Source organism: Pseudozyma flocculosa (genome assembly GCF_000417875.1).
Source record: "Pseudozyma flocculosa PF-1 unplaced genomic scaffold scaffold00002, whole genome shotgun sequence".
NCBI classification, from domain to species: domain Eukaryota; kingdom Fungi; phylum Basidiomycota; class Ustilaginomycetes; order Ustilaginales; family Ustilaginaceae; genus Pseudozyma; species Pseudozyma flocculosa.
This window is the reverse complement of record NW_006920870.1, coordinates 450280-464712: the sequence shown is the minus strand read 5'-3', so window position 1 is coordinate 464712 and position 14433 is coordinate 450280. Positions and strand designations below refer to the sequence as shown.

Below are 14433 nucleotides of genomic sequence, written 5' to 3'. Positions count from 1 at the left end.
TTCAAAGTGGTAGGTACAGTATGTAGGGTACGAGGAGGCCACCGCCGCCGACGTCGGTCTTCGCTCTCATCCTTCTGGCTCGTCGAGTCTACCCACCGGAGAAATGGAGAGAGCGATACGGTGGCGCGCCGCTCTTGCGCATCCTTCGCATCGAGACGAGCAAGGGCGGGCCGGTCGCAACCAACGCAGACGTCAAGACGGCCCGTACGTGAACAGCACCTCAAGGAAGCACGTACGTCCATCTGCCGGTACGACGATCGTCATGCCTCCCCTCCTCATCCTTCCCCCGGCATCGCAACGATGGCCATCAGCGTTTGTGCTGTAGCTCAGGTCTTTGAGCGCGCGAGCAAGCGGCCGCCTGCGAAAAAAAAGAAGCGGCGGCCTCGACTGCTTAGCCTGTTTCCGTCGTGACATCAGACAGCTCCGAGGCCGCGCGCCAGGAACCAATAATCGAATCCTCCGATCCGATCCGATCCGTTGGAGTTCTTGGCCCGTCGACACCGCCTCGATGGCGGGGCCGCCCGCCATATCCTCAGCTCAGGTCAAGTTAAGTTGCGTGCGCCGTTCTGCTTGCTTGCTTTGCTTGCTTGCCTGCTTCTTTTCATGCTGCTTCGCTATGCGAGCGGCGCTGAGCCGTGCTGTGCTGCGCTTGGGTGGCTGCCGCTTTGCGGTTTGGCCCTTCGGCCGGGCCCGTCCGCTTCTTGCCATGCGGTCACACCTTGGCAGGGGTATGAACGGCACGATGCCAAGCACGACCGGCTCTCTCTCTCTCTCTTGCACCGGAGATGCCGATGCTGCCATCCACTGCTGTCGCGGCCGAAGATCCATGGAAGCCGCGTTGCAAGGTCTCCTGCGCCATCCCCTTCTACGCTCGCGGTTTTGGCTCTCGGGACGTGCTGGCCCTACCTGTCCGACCATACCATGCCACTGACCATGCCATTGCTTCCACTCAGGAGGCCCCTTGGCTTGTTGTGCGGTACAGCATGTGTACATCGTCAAGCCACCTCGGCGAGCACAGCCGCGCCCCATCCGACGAGACGATCGCACATACAGACAAAAAAAGGCCGGCGGGGCCGGGCTTCGGAGCGAATGCATGCATGCATGCATGACCTTCGTCCTTCAAATCGCGGCGGCTCGGCCCAAGCCCGCCTGGCGAGTCCGCGGCCAAGCTGGCCAGGCCAGGTCCGCCGGCACGGTCAAGCCGACTTGCCTCTTTATCGGAGCCGAGCTCTGAACGGCGCGACGCGTTGCCAGCCAGCCAGCCAGCCGGCCAGCCGGTTGGCCTGCCTGCCTGGCCAAGCTTGCAACCTTCAGAGAGGATGGACCCTGCCAGCCCGCCCGCTTCCCGACCTTCACTTCGTCGCTGCCAACCTCTCCTCATCCGCCGCCCTCTGGCCGCATCCCAAGCGCCATCTCACATCCATCGCCGGGCTGGAACAAGGCGCGCCGCCTCCACCTACACTCATCGCGCGCTCTCGAGATGCCCGGCCAACGCGGCATCACGCTGCGCGTGCGCAAACCCAATCAGACCACAGACGACCAGCCCCCTCTTGGCCCCGGCGGTGACACCAGCACCGCTCTCCGAGACGATCCGCACCCAACATCCAGCAGCAGCCTCTCTAGCATCGATGCAGGTGCTGTCACCGCCGAGCAGCAAAGGTCCCACGACAGCGACGCAGATGCCAACGGCGATGTTTCCATGTCGGCAGAGGCAGAAGTGGGCGCAGAGGCAGACACCGCCGGTAGCAGCAGCCAGCCAGCTCCTGCGGCGCCTGCACGCTCCAGGCGAGCTCGCGTTTCGAGGGCGCGGTCCACCGAGATCAAAGCCGAGATCCAGGCAAACGTGCAGGCCAGTCCTCGATCCCGACGTCGAAGAAGGCAGAGCTCGATGCAGGCCCCGAAGGAGGAGTTGGGCGAGGAGGATGGGGAGAGAGCGGACGAAGCAGGGAGCGTCAAGGGTGGTCCGTCACAGCAGGCGCCCATCAATGGACTAGCCGACGCGACAGGCGGAGAAGCGGGCGAGCGATCCGACGAGGACGACGGACGGGCCGACGAGGGAGACGATAAACCGCGCATCGAAGGCTCTCAACGGCCGAGCAGAGCAACAGCGAGGAGCAAGAGCCGGTCCGAGGCTGCAAGAGCCGGTGCAAAGGCTCGGGCATCCGTCGGTCGAGCCGGCAGGTGGAGGGCCGCTGGTCCTAGCAGGTCCAGGGCTAGGTCGAGGCAGGCCGTTGCAAGCGACGATGACGGCGGCGATGAGGGCGATGCCAGCGTTGCGGAGGCCCAGAGCAAGGATGCTGAGCCAGCAGAGGACGGCACAGCGGGTGAAGGCGAAGGCGAAGGCGAAGGCGACGGCAACGAAGATAATGCAAACGACAGCGCCAACGACGACGACGACGACGACGGCGACGAGGGCGCGGGGACAGGCGTTGATGCCGACGGCTTCAAGACCATCACGATCAAGGGCAAGGTGTACCGCCTAGAAGGAGACGAGGTGATCCTCGACAGCGACCCGGACGGCGACAAAAAGGTCGACGAAAAGGGACGCTTGCAGGGTGGCCGGCAGTACAAGGCGTACAACTTCACCTCTGATCTGCGCGATGACCCCGAGCGCGTCTACATGCTGTCGATTGACGCGGCGCGGGCGGCCAGCTACCGCGACTCGCTCTACTTTTTCCGCAAGAACCCGATGATTATCAAGATCACGCTCAAGCAGGGCGAAAAGGACAAGCTGATCGAGGACGGGCGGCTGAGCGGGCAGCTCAAGAGCCGCAACGTCACCATGGTGGCCGCCCGCAACGTCTACAAGCTGCACGGCGCCAGGTTCATCAGCGGAGGCAAGGCGGTCATCGACGACTACTACGAGGCGGCGGCTCGGGCGTCGGGCGTCAAGGAAGGCAAGACGGTGGGAGGCATGTCGGTCGAGGAGCAGGAGCGCAAGAAAGAGGCCGATCGGGAGCGCGACCGCTCCCGCCGGCGGCCGGACGCGTTCAGCTACGCGACGTACGACCCGCAGGGCGAGGTGGTGACGACCGTGTTTGGCGACGCCGGCCAGAGCCCGTTCGTCCGCGCGGGCAACTGGGTGTCGCGGAGGGCGTTGCTGCAGCGCTCGGACGTGACCGAGGAGAACTGGATGCTGGAGATGGCGCGCAGCGTGCGCGGGATGAATTCGGAGCTGGCTGAGACGAGGCGCGAGCGTCTGGTTGCCTTTCGCCACTTTGACGACGGTCTGCACGCCTCGGCGGCGGCGGCGGCGGTCGTCGACGAGCCGCTCGACGGCGAGGCCGACCCCGAGGACGACGAAGAGGCGGCCAACGACCGCCCGCCATGGGAGCGCGACAGCTTGGCAGACGCCGAGGACAAGGCGCGCAAGCGCAAGGCCAAGGCCGCCCAGCGACAGGGGGCCAAGAAGCAAAGGGGCCCGCCGATTGGCATCTTTGAGCCGAGCACGCACATGCCGCACTTTGGCCTCAGCACGCAGCCGACTTGGGCGCGGCTGGACAAGGTGAGCAGTCCGAGCGGGGCGAGAGCGAAGAGCGGTGTAGCGACAGACGCAGCTGACTGGCAGAGCTGTCCTCGGCCTTGCTTTGCCCTCTCACCTTTGCGCTCCGTCGGTGTGCCATGGCGAAACAACAGGTCGGTGCACGACCCCACTTTGTGCGCGACGAGGCTCAAGAGGCGGGCAGCGTGTGGCCGGTGCTTGGCGGGGACCGTGTAGGGTCGGGGGCGTGGGGTGTGGCGAGTTTCACGACCGAGGTGCTGCCGCCGCCGCCTCCTTCGCCGACGGTGCGAGTTGCTGGCGGCGTCGACGCGGGCGGTGGTCGAGACTTGTGACGAGTGCGTTTGATGCTGCTGCTGCCGTTGCCGCAATCGACAGCCTACCACCTTCCGCTGAGTGCGATGGGCGCAGACTGGCCGCTGTGGTCAATTGGCTGAGTCCAAGAGCCTTGGAGTGCGAGTGCGATGGGCCAGAGAGGATGAAGGGCGGCGCGCGTGGAGCTCGCTCGCTCGCCCGCCGGTCCGCAAGAGAGAGCTGTGGGGCGTCGGGGCCAGACGCGGGGCGTGTGTGTGTTTCAGATCGGGTCAAGGGCAGAAAAACTTGGAGGCGGGGCGAGACCAACACGGCCTGACGGCCGATGCCCGACGCCGCTTTCCCACCAATTCAAATGCGCATCTGCCATGGACAGAGGGCAGACTCGAGTGATGAGCTCCATACGATCGCCTGCGTGTATGGGGAGACCATGGGTGAAGCGGGTATAGCTGGAAGTGACCTCGCACCGTCGAGCAATCAGGCCGGGGCCATGGGCGGGCCACCAAGATGTGCGGCCCAACCTACGCGGCCGGGGCCGTGGTTGCCGCTGTGGCGGCGATGCCGACAACGACGATGGTCAGCCGTAGGTACGCATGGGCCCACGAGCCGTCATGGTGGCGAGCAGAGAGCCGTGAGCGGGGAGGAGGAGCAGGCAGCCAGCCAGCCAGCTTCGACGGCCAAGAGGTCAGAGAGGAGCAGCGGCGAGGGGTCCCATGCACGGGCGCCGCCTGCTTCGGCCTCGCCGGCTCCACGCACCCCGCGCTGACCCCTCGAAAGGCCTAAGTGGCAGCAGTCTGCTACCTACTGCTCCTCAAGAGGTGGTGGGTGCGCCGAGCCTTGGCTGCCGCTGCCCCTGCCGCTTACTCCCCCCTTCTCTCGTGACCCCCATCTGCGTATCCCCCGGCCTCCTCCCTCTTGGCGCCTCATGCCACCAACCATATCGACGACTCACCTCGACATTGGCGCACCATCACATCTCTTAGACCCTATCCACCAGCATCTCGGCGCATCATCCTCGTTCGGCCGCCGCCTCCGACTTTCTAGGACCACGCCCACTTAACCCTCGCAGAGGATTCGCACCTGGTCGCTCGACCGTCACGCCTTCGACACCCCACCGCAGCGCCGCAGCCATGGACGGGGATAAGGAAAACATCGCACTCGCGCCGCACACGGCAGATGCCGCCGCCACAGCTCCGACCAAGCAAGGCGCCGCAGCCCCGCCCCGCCCAAAGGCTCCTCTCGCAGCCGGCACCGTCTCGTTCCCATCAACCTCGAAGCCTGGAGAGCTCGACCAGGATCAGGACACCGACGCCACCGCCCCGGAAGGTCAGCCCAGACGCTCCGCCCTCTTCTACCCCTCGTCGGCCCTCGCGGCCAAGTCAAACCAAAAGCCCTTCTCTCGCAGCGCAGCAAAGAGGGACTCGGTCATGGCCCTCGGCAGCATCGGCTACCTCCAGCACCTCTACGCAAAGCAAGGGATGTGAGTGCAGCTGCGTCCTTGAAGCGCCGTCTCCGGCCTCACTCGCTCTTCCCGTACCCCTGATACTGCGGCTAACATCTGTCCACTAGAGCAGAGCGAGCAAGACCCGGCCCCTCACAAAAGGACCGATGACTCTGGCCATCGGCCTGGCCGGCGAGACGATGCTGGCTTCCACCCCAGAGTCGCCGTCAGAGAGCCCGACCCTGTCAAAGGCCAGCCTACGCAGAGGAGCCAGCGATGGTCAAGGTCTCGCAGAGGATGGCCTCGTCCTCGTGACAAGCCCGGATGACCAGCCCATCGAGCTTCCACCGAGCCCAAAGGCGCCAACCAGCACCCGCCTCCCATATCCGGTGGTGCCCAAGCCGGTCGAGGCGGACCCCGAGGCGCTATGGCCGATGCTGTTGCAGGACCTTGACACGACGTGAGCATCGCCGACTGCCTTGACCTCCCCCAATCGGGTATGTTAGGCCTTGTGGACGTAGGCTGTGCTGACGCTATGGTACTCCACCGGCCGCAAACGTGAACAGCTGTCAGCTGTGGGGCCTCTTGAACCTCGTCAAGAGGGACAAAGCATCGCCTTCCGGTGGTCGCCGATTGTCGATAGAGCCAGACTCTCGTCGGCCTTCGTCCCGCTCATCCATGTACAGCACAGACGGACTCGACGACGCAGCCCTCGAAACGCAGCCGATTGACCTGCTCGAGCTCATCAACGCGACTACCAAGACGATCCGGTCGGTGCGCAGCTACCTCCTGGCGCTACCGCCAGCCTCGCTTAGCGGCAAGCGCATCTCCGAGAACGCGCCTGGATCCAAGCCCAAAGATCAGTTCAAGCGGCAGAGCAGCTTCGGCAGCCTCTCGAGGCGGAGCAGCCTCTCGCCTCTCCCGCTCGAAAAGACCTATGGTAGCCTGTCGAGGCGGGTATCGTCGCCTCAGGGCGGCAGTCCGGGCTCGACGCGGGCTATGCCGAGCGCATGGCAGGCTCCAGGCTCTGCCTCCTCGCCATCGACATCTCCGGCCGACTCGACCGACGTGGCAGAAGATCCACTGACGTTGGTCCGCAAATCAGCGTTGGATGTGCTCAGTACCTTGCGTGAGCTGGAAGAGAAGCATCGTTTGCCGCCAGGCCACCCGGATTATGAAAAGGCCGAAGCCGAGACGGCCTCACTTGGCGAAGAGTCGGCCCTTGGGATCAACCTGGGCTCCAAAGACAACAGGATGCCGCCAGCGCCCGGCCTCCGAAGCCTTACATCGCTGGCCAACCCGAGCAGCTTGGACCTCGGCCTGAATGGCTCACCGGACAAGGGTAGTGGAGAAGGCTACCTGTACCAAACTGACCTCAAGCTGAGCGACCTTGGAAAGGAGAGGGAGTTCGTCAACAGCTACCTCACCACCGTCGACCGCGTCCTTTCCGTCGTGCAGAAGCTCAAGCCGACCAAACGGCCGAGCGCAAGGCTCGCGCTCAATGCCGAGGCGGAGCCAAGCCCTGAACCGAGCGGAGCCAATGCAGCGCCCGGCATCACGGTCGATGCGGCACGAGTGGGCAATGACGCGACGGACGCCGCGCACGATGTTCCGGCTTGGGCGCGCAAGGGAGAGTTTCAAGGTGGCGAGATTGGTGAGTGAGGGCGCGAACGGCTTTTGCTCCGATGGCTCAGATGCTGAAACCCCCGTGAGCGCGGCCTTGCGGAGCAGCACGAGTGCGAGCATTTCTGCTGGCCCATCTCTCCGCCGAAGACGGTTTCGAGCTGCTGCAGGTCTCGACCGAAGTGACCCAGAGCGACAATGTACTCGACATCAGCAAGGATCAGCTGCTCGATGCCCTCGTCGACGGATCGATGCTGTGCCACGCGTACAATGCGGCTCTGCGTCAGTCCAGCCGGCCCTGGGGCTTCATCCAGCCCAAGGAGATCCACGACCTCAAGGCGGCCGAGGCCGACGCTCTGGAGAAGCAGAAGATGCTCTTGAAGAAGGCCGAGGCGGAGCCGGAAGCGTTCCAGGTCAAGGACAAGAGCGGCAAGGACCGAAGGGGCGCCTCAGATGCTAGCTTCGCCGACCGGACCGAGACGGATCAGAAATCCGCTGCTGCGTCGCCCGAGGGCCTCAAGAAGCGGCCCGGGTGGACGTTCCGCAAGGCCGAGAACCTGCGCGTGTGGGCGGCGGCTCTGCGGCTACGCTACCACATACAGACGACGTCGATGAGCAGCCTCGAATCGCTCAATCAGCCCGTGCTCCCGGGACTGCAGCCTCCGGTCAAGCTGGGCCTGCACCCGCGCAGAGTCTACTCGGAAGCAGCAGCGTCGTCGTCGTCTCTCTCGCTCGCCTCGACCGACAGCGGCAGAGAGTCGGCACGGCCCAGCGTTGCCGGCTCGCGAGCGGGCCACGTCAATCAAGGCGCCATCGAGTTCGACCCCAAGCGGGTGGCGAGGAAGGAAGAGGGATGGGAGCAGATGCTCTACAACCTCGTCGTCCGCTGGGTGCATGCGGTTGCGAGCGAGGAGAGGGGAGAAGATGCCCGTTGAAACGGATCCGTCCTGTCAGACTAGGACCGACATACGTGGAATCGTGTCGTGCACTCGGCCTTGCTTCCAGAAAATGGAGTTATGTAGCTCGCGGAGACCGGCGGCGCAGTTGGAGTCCGCGGACATCGCGCAGACGGAGGTATCAAGACGATGCCGCCTGGGATTGCGACAGCGGGCCGACCTCTTGTCCTCCATGACGAGGCGACGAGTTGGTGACGCAAGAGCGATGATCGTAGGAGACAACAATGCTCGAGGCGCGGAGTGAGAGGCTGCCTTATCAACACAGGAGAGGAACACGAGGATGGAAAGGCAAGGCAGGCAGGCAGGCAGGCAGGCAGGCAGGCAGGCAGGCAGGCAGGCAGGCAGGACGGATGGATGGATGAATGGATGAATGGATGAACCCCTTTACGTGCTGTGACTGACTGGAGCTAGGAGACACTGGAAGAAGTCTAGATGGGGCCAAGAAATGTATGGGAATGCAAGGCGGGGGGGCATTGATGGAATACAAGTTGCTGCGGAAGGAGACACTGGGGGAGCGCGGAGGATCAGTTCTGGAAGAAGTGGGAGGGGAAGACGGCGGCACCGGCGAGGCTGGATGCATCGCGGTTCCTGCCGTCGTGGGACGAGACGGGGGCATGGTGGGGATGGGGCTGGAAGGCGCCGAGGTCGGCGGGGGAGTAGTGGAGGTAGTCGGCAGTGCGGAGGTCCGACGAAAGGTTGTTGAACGTCTGCTGGAGGTCGGTGACGGGCGACATCAGAGGCGCCTGTTGCTGCAGCACGGTCCATGGCGCCGAAGACATCTGAGGAATCGCCGCTGCCTCCTGCGACGCGGTCGAAGCCGGCGAGGACCACGACTCGAGCGCCGCGGAAGGCTTGGCAAAGCAGGACTCGTGCAGCGACGGCGTGGCCGAGGTTGAGGCGGGGATGTGGTATGAGGCGGGCTTCTGCGCCTCGTACTTGCCGACCTCGGGCGTCTTTTGCGCATAGTGCGCTGCAGCGACGGCCTCGAAGCTGAGCGAAGGCGGCAGCTCGCCCGCCGGGCTCTGCAGCGAGAAGTTGTCGTTCCACAGCTGGCTCGTCGTCTCTCGCCAGTTGGAGACGTAGCTGTCGTTGCTGGACAGGGCGAGGGCCTGGGCCGAACGGATCCGGTCGACGTCGTCGGTCTGCACCTTTTCCGCGCGCTTCTCGGCGATGCGCTGGACCAGGCCCACGGTGGCGAACTCGGCCACCGAGGGTCGCCGCAGCTGGTTGAGGTCGAGCGTGTGCGGTACCGAGCTGCGGCGGCGGAGCGAGAGCAGCGGCGCCTCGGCCGAGAAGCTGTCCTGCGTCGGGAACGGGATGCTGGCAAAGTCAAAGTGGCCGTGCGGTGCGGGCAGGTCGATGGGCCGGACGTGGGCAGAGGTCGGCACCGCCACGGGCAGCTCCGTCGAGTAGATGCTCGAGATGACAAACTCGGCGTTGGACGCGCTCGCCGGGCTCGGTGGCGGCTTGGCGTTGTCCGTGGGACGTGAAGCGTTGCCGGTAGGTATGCCGAAGAAGTAGTGGCTAGGGTAGCCCTCGGAGACGGACCCGTCCACTGATGTGTGACCAAGAGATCGGTCCGAGACTTCGGGCGTCTGTGGCTGGGAGACGGAGGACAGGTGGTATGGCAGCTGCTCGGTGGGGCCAAGATTGACTGTGCTGCTCCTCGGTCGGAAGCCGTGCAGCGATGCGCCGATGTGCGCCGGGACAATTTCTGTGTAGCTTGGCGAGACGGGCGCCGACGGCAGGTCGAGGTAGTGGCGCACAGAGCCGCTAGCCATGGCCCAGCTGCCCGGATGGAGCACAGAGAGCGGCGAGTTGCCGGCGTAGACCGAGAGCGCCGCGAGGCGCGCCTGCTTTTTCTCCTTGTTCCTTCGCTTGCGCTCTCGAGACATGAGGTTCTCGTGCTCGGTGACGGGCTCGTAGTCGCAGTGTCTGCGGAGGCGCTTGCACGTTGCGCACGAGGGCTGCGCACCGTCGCACTTGATCTTGCTACAAGGGCCAGCACGCACGGCCGGAGGGGAACAGGGAGGTGCAACAGTCAGGGCCGGAACGTCGGATTCCGTGACGGCGTCGCAGACGGCGATGGACTGCTGGGGATGCTCACCGGTGGCGACAGTGGACGCAGGCCATATTGATCCTGGCGCGTGACTTGACCTTTGGCTCCATGGCGAGCGAGGAGTCGCCCGAATCTGAGAAGTCGTCCTTCAGATCCGACGTCCTCTTTCTGTGAAACGTTGGCCGCTTGACGGCTCTCTCGGCAGCCATCGCGGTCGGTGCAGATGGTGTGGAAGGCTATGGTAGGTGGCGTCGAAAGGATGTCCCAGTGCGCAGTGGGGTCGAGTGACGGAGCAGCTGAATGGTGACGACGACGATGACAAGCGCGGATGGTGATGACGCTGCTGTTTGGATGCGAAAGTTGGAGAAGCGTTGTGAATGATCGTCGAGGCCGAAGGGGTGCGGGCGGTGGCGAGCAGGACGGTGAAGATGGGGGGTTCCTATATGTATACCGACCAGCGCAACGCCGGACGCTTGTCGGGTTCCAAACGGGCACCGCACGTTTGGAACCGCGACCTGATCAGCATCTGGACAAACAGGACGCACCGGGCGCTCTGATAGAGCGTTGGAGCGGGGAAGATGGACAGGTTGTCGCAACCGGGTAGCAGATCGGCGACGGCCTTTCCTGCGAGGAGAGCAGAGGCGTGCAACGGCGCCGGGCCCATGAGCTTCCTCGTCACGCTCGACCACCCAAGAGATGAGACGGGCCGGACTAACGAACGGCGGCTGAGAAGTAAAAGAGGACTCAGAGATCAGCGCCTTGCTTGTTGCGCAACGTGCTGGGAATAGATAGAGGTGAAACCGGGTGAGGCGACCCTTCTGACATGGGCGGAAGGAAACAGAGTCATGCCGGCCTTGCGAGGGCTCTTGCACTTTGGCGGCCTGGGCCTCGAAGCATGCCTAGCATGCGTGGCGACCGACGGAACGATGGGGCCGGTTGGGAAAACGCAGGCGGGCGGCGGGCAGGAAAGGGCAGAACGAAGAAAACGCAGAATAACGAAGAACTGGCGCCACGGCTGCAGGGCGCTTGACGGGTCACGGCATGCACCCGGCAGTCCGCAGCGCCTCCGGAGCTGGGCGTCTCTGCACCTCGCCGCCGTAAGAAGGGGCCTACCGCTGGGCTTGAATTACGATGGCGGATCTGGGTACTTCCAGCTCGAGAGCGGGTGCCTGACCCTTTCTTCACCATCAACAGCCATCTAGGTGCCGTACCACAGCACCGAGCCACACCCCTCACCACCGACCTTGGCGTGCCCGCTGCGCATCTGTCATGTGCCGTGGTCTGGGATGACTTCTTGCAAACATGACGGGTTGCCTTGTACAAACGGGGTATTCAGCTACACTTTGTACGGGCCTGACCAGTCCTCCTTGCGCTCGTCATTGTCATCGTTGTCCACAGCAGATGCACCGAGACAGACCTGGGCATTGGACACGAATATGAATGGTGACGTCTCGACGACGATGGCCGTTGTCTGAGATCTGCTCGTGGGCAGTACCCGCCATGTCTACCCTGCTCGAGGGGGAGGCGATGAGCGCTCGCAATCGTGATCGGCCTAGCCTCATTTTGAGGTCGTCAACGTTCCATCGGCTCGACGGTGAATGGTTTGCGTGGTATCGCTTGCCGACATGCTCGCCAAGCACAGGCTAAGTACTTACTTGCCACTGTAGTCGTGCTGCTTGGAGCTCGCTCTCCGCAGAGGGAGCGTGTGATGCACCGTAGTGGCGTTCGTCGGGAGGCTGCGAAGGCATGCGAGCCACCAGGTGATCACCTCCATACTTTCACATGATCAGTAGAGTTACGTGACTAGGTGCAGCTGTCGAGAATTTCTTGCCCACGGGGGTCGAGACGGTCGTGGGCCCTTGGAGGGAAGGAAGGAGGCCATTCAGCTCACGGCCAAACCCCGGACAATGGCCGTCGGCAAGGATAGGCCGCTAGAGTCTCTTGCACTTGAACCGAGCTGGGATGACGATGGATGCGAGCAACGAGGGGACAAGCAAGGCGGGTATGAAGAGAGCGCAACGGCGGTCAGGGAAAGGAGGACGGCGGATGGCTGGCGTGAGATGCAGCCGTCGAGAGAAAGCCCGCAACGAGGTGAGATGCCGTTCCGTCGGATGCACCTCGCGTCGGAGTCACACCCAAGTTTGGCGTGCAGCAGGCTGGTGATATATTATTTGAATTCCTTCCATGTAAGTGCCTGTGTGTACACCGTTGGACTTCCGCCAGCCACGGGGCAATCGTGGCCAGAGCCAGTGCTCGTGATCGTTGAGCACCCGTTTGCCTTCTCTGCTTCTGCAGCTGTCCGACTGTCGGCGTCGCAGCAGCACCACCAGCAGCGCGGCAGCGTCCGGTGTTTGCAAGGGAGCATGCAACCTGGAGGAAACTTCGAGGCGCGTCGACCCGCTCCCCCCGAAAAGAAGAACGACAAAGGGTGGCCTGTCGCGAGTTCTCGGCCCACCGCTCTGCCAGCGAACTGCGCTGCGAGGCCAGGCCAGGGCTGAGAGACCGGGGAGCGCGCGCGAGGAGATCTGGATTGTGGGGGTCTGGATCTCGCGGCGAGGCACCCAGCAACAATGACCAAGCGGCCACTCGTCAAGCCCTCGAACGCCGAGTCGATACGTACTTTCGACCGGTGCGCGCACTGCTTCAACCACTGCTTCAACCACTCATCGATCATACTTATCTTGAACGATGCTTGGCAGGTCAGGGTGGAGACACCAGGAGCGCAGGCGCAGAGCCGACGTGGCGAGGATTGCAGATGGAGTAACCGAGCCATGAAAACGGCCGTTTTCACTGGTACGGCTCCGGGCCGGATTGCATCGTGGGGCGACGCTAGCGTCCGGCAGCGCGTTGGGAAGATGTCAAGTTGGGGGAGCGTCTCCATGTGCGTAACAAGTGCCAAGAGGACTTTCCGCTCTGCCATCCGCCACCGAGGCCGGAGTCGTCCTGATATGGATACGCACTCCGACCCCGATCACCGATACGCTCGCACCCTGCCGTGTCCGGTGCGTGTATCAACAGCAGCAGTTTGCAGTCTCGGAAACATCGTGAGGGCTGAGACACGGAGCCGATCTCAATCTCGCCACAGGGCTCCCTCCCGACGCATGCCAGGCCTCAAGATGGAGTCCACTTCGCCATCAGCTTGTCCAAACTCGCGTGTGTACACCGGCACCTGTATCCTTCATGCACCACCAACGCTTCGGTTGCGGCGGATCCGCTCTGTCCGCCAGCAAGGAGATCGAAGCCGCAAGGAGCATCGGTTGCGGTACCGCTACAGCTCCGGGCGGTCTTCAAAGACTCGCCGCCTCGCGAGACCTCGTTTCGAGGGACTTGACCGGTCGCAGCTCGCTGCTGCTGCCCGCGGTCATCTTCGGCCCGAAACCCGCTCCCGAAGCCGCCGTCGTCGGCGAGCACGAGGCCAGTCCGCCGTCCTTTTTCCCATACATGTGTTTCATCACTCATCCACACGGCAAGCGCGTCGATAGTGGCCGTTCCGGGCCGCGCCTCGCTAGGCTTGGTGCAAACTGTAGGTAACCCAGCTCGACGATGATCCAGGACGCCCTGTATGCTTGTGAGGCGTTCGGTACAAGTTTGCGTAGCAGTGATGGCGGTCTGCCCCAAGCATGACACAGCCTCGAATCCGTCGCGAGCAGGTGATCCTGCTTCCGCCGGGACGGGCCAACCATCACGACCTGTTGAGCATAGAGGTCAGCCGCCTGCCGTATCGCAGCAGACGAGGGAAGCTTGAGACCCTCCTTGCATAGCCTAAGGAGTACCGAAGCCTTTGCGACCGCGAATGCAGATACGACACTCAGACTCGGGCAGCAACCGGGGGACAGGGTATCCAACAACCGAAGTGGGCCCATCGCCGCAACACCACCTCGTTGCGGGGACGACGATCAGCCCGCTCGGAAGTTCAGGGCCGGTCGAATCTGGAGACGGTTGTAATTAGCTCAGTCCCAACTGTCAGCTCGCAATTGCGAAGCTCCTCTGAGTCCACGGAACTCGCTATAGGAGAGGAGTCGCATTGCATGGCCGTTTATGGACGCAAGCCCTTTACTCCTGTATCAGCTACAGCTCGTCGCACAGATGCATGCCTGACTTCTTTACAAGCAGAGTAGCCGGCGGTGTGGTGCTTGCGTCTCGTCGTAACGCCTCTCTTGTGTACATGGCCTCGCAACCTCAGCGCTCCTTTGGCTGCACCGATGCGAAGGATGCTCACTACTCTTCCTCGTCCCGGCAAGCAGTTGAGTCTCTGCCGACCAGGAGAGCGATCAAGAAGCCTCGACTTGTCCCAAAGGAGGGGGACGCTGCAAGCCGTGGGCTTCTCACGAGGTACGCATTTCCGGCATTGTCTGCCACCTCAATTTACGTATGGGAAAACGGAGGTCGGGGTTCCTGAGCGGGGCCTGGAACCACTCTGCAGCCATGCACGCCGCTCGCACCGCGGAGATACCGGTACACGCGTGACAAAGTCTACTGTAGTTAACCCCTCCCTCATCGTGGTCAGTGTCCTGATCTCATACATGTAGCTTCCGTGTCCACA

At 63.4% G+C, this 14433-nt stretch overlaps 3 protein-coding genes across 3 annotated transcripts; 2 read left to right on the top strand and 1 right to left on the bottom strand.

Annotated features, from left to right (window-relative positions):
• Nucleotides 1-1480: 1480 nt before the first annotated feature.
• PFL1_00818 (uncharacterized protein) lies at nt 1481-3834 on the top strand (the record flags this gene model as incomplete). The annotated part of the gene is made up of 2 exons (XM_007878319.1): nt 1481-3505; nt 3637-3834. 2 exons carry the CDS (start codon nt 1481-1483, stop codon nt 3832-3834), a joined length of 2223 nt encoding a protein of 740 aa, XP_007876510.1.
• A 1107-nt stretch (nt 3835-4941) lies between these two features.
• Nucleotides 4942-7810, top strand: PFL1_06837 (uncharacterized protein; the record flags this gene model as incomplete). The annotated part of the gene is made up of 4 exons (XM_007878634.1): nt 4942-5291; nt 5386-5712; nt 5819-6906; nt 7026-7810. The coding sequence occupies 4 exons, from the start codon at nt 4942-4944 to the stop codon at nt 7808-7810; spliced, it is 2550 nt and encodes an 849-aa protein (XP_007876825.1).
• Nucleotides 7811-8355: 545 nt separating this feature from the next.
• On the bottom strand, nt 8356-10099 carry PFL1_00816 (uncharacterized protein; the record flags this gene model as incomplete). The annotated part of the gene is made up of 2 exons (XM_007878318.1): nt 8356-9823; nt 9939-10099. 2 exons carry the CDS (start codon nt 10097-10099, stop codon nt 8356-8358), a joined length of 1629 nt encoding a protein of 542 aa, XP_007876509.1.
• Between the last annotated feature and the right edge of the window lie 4334 nt (nt 10100-14433).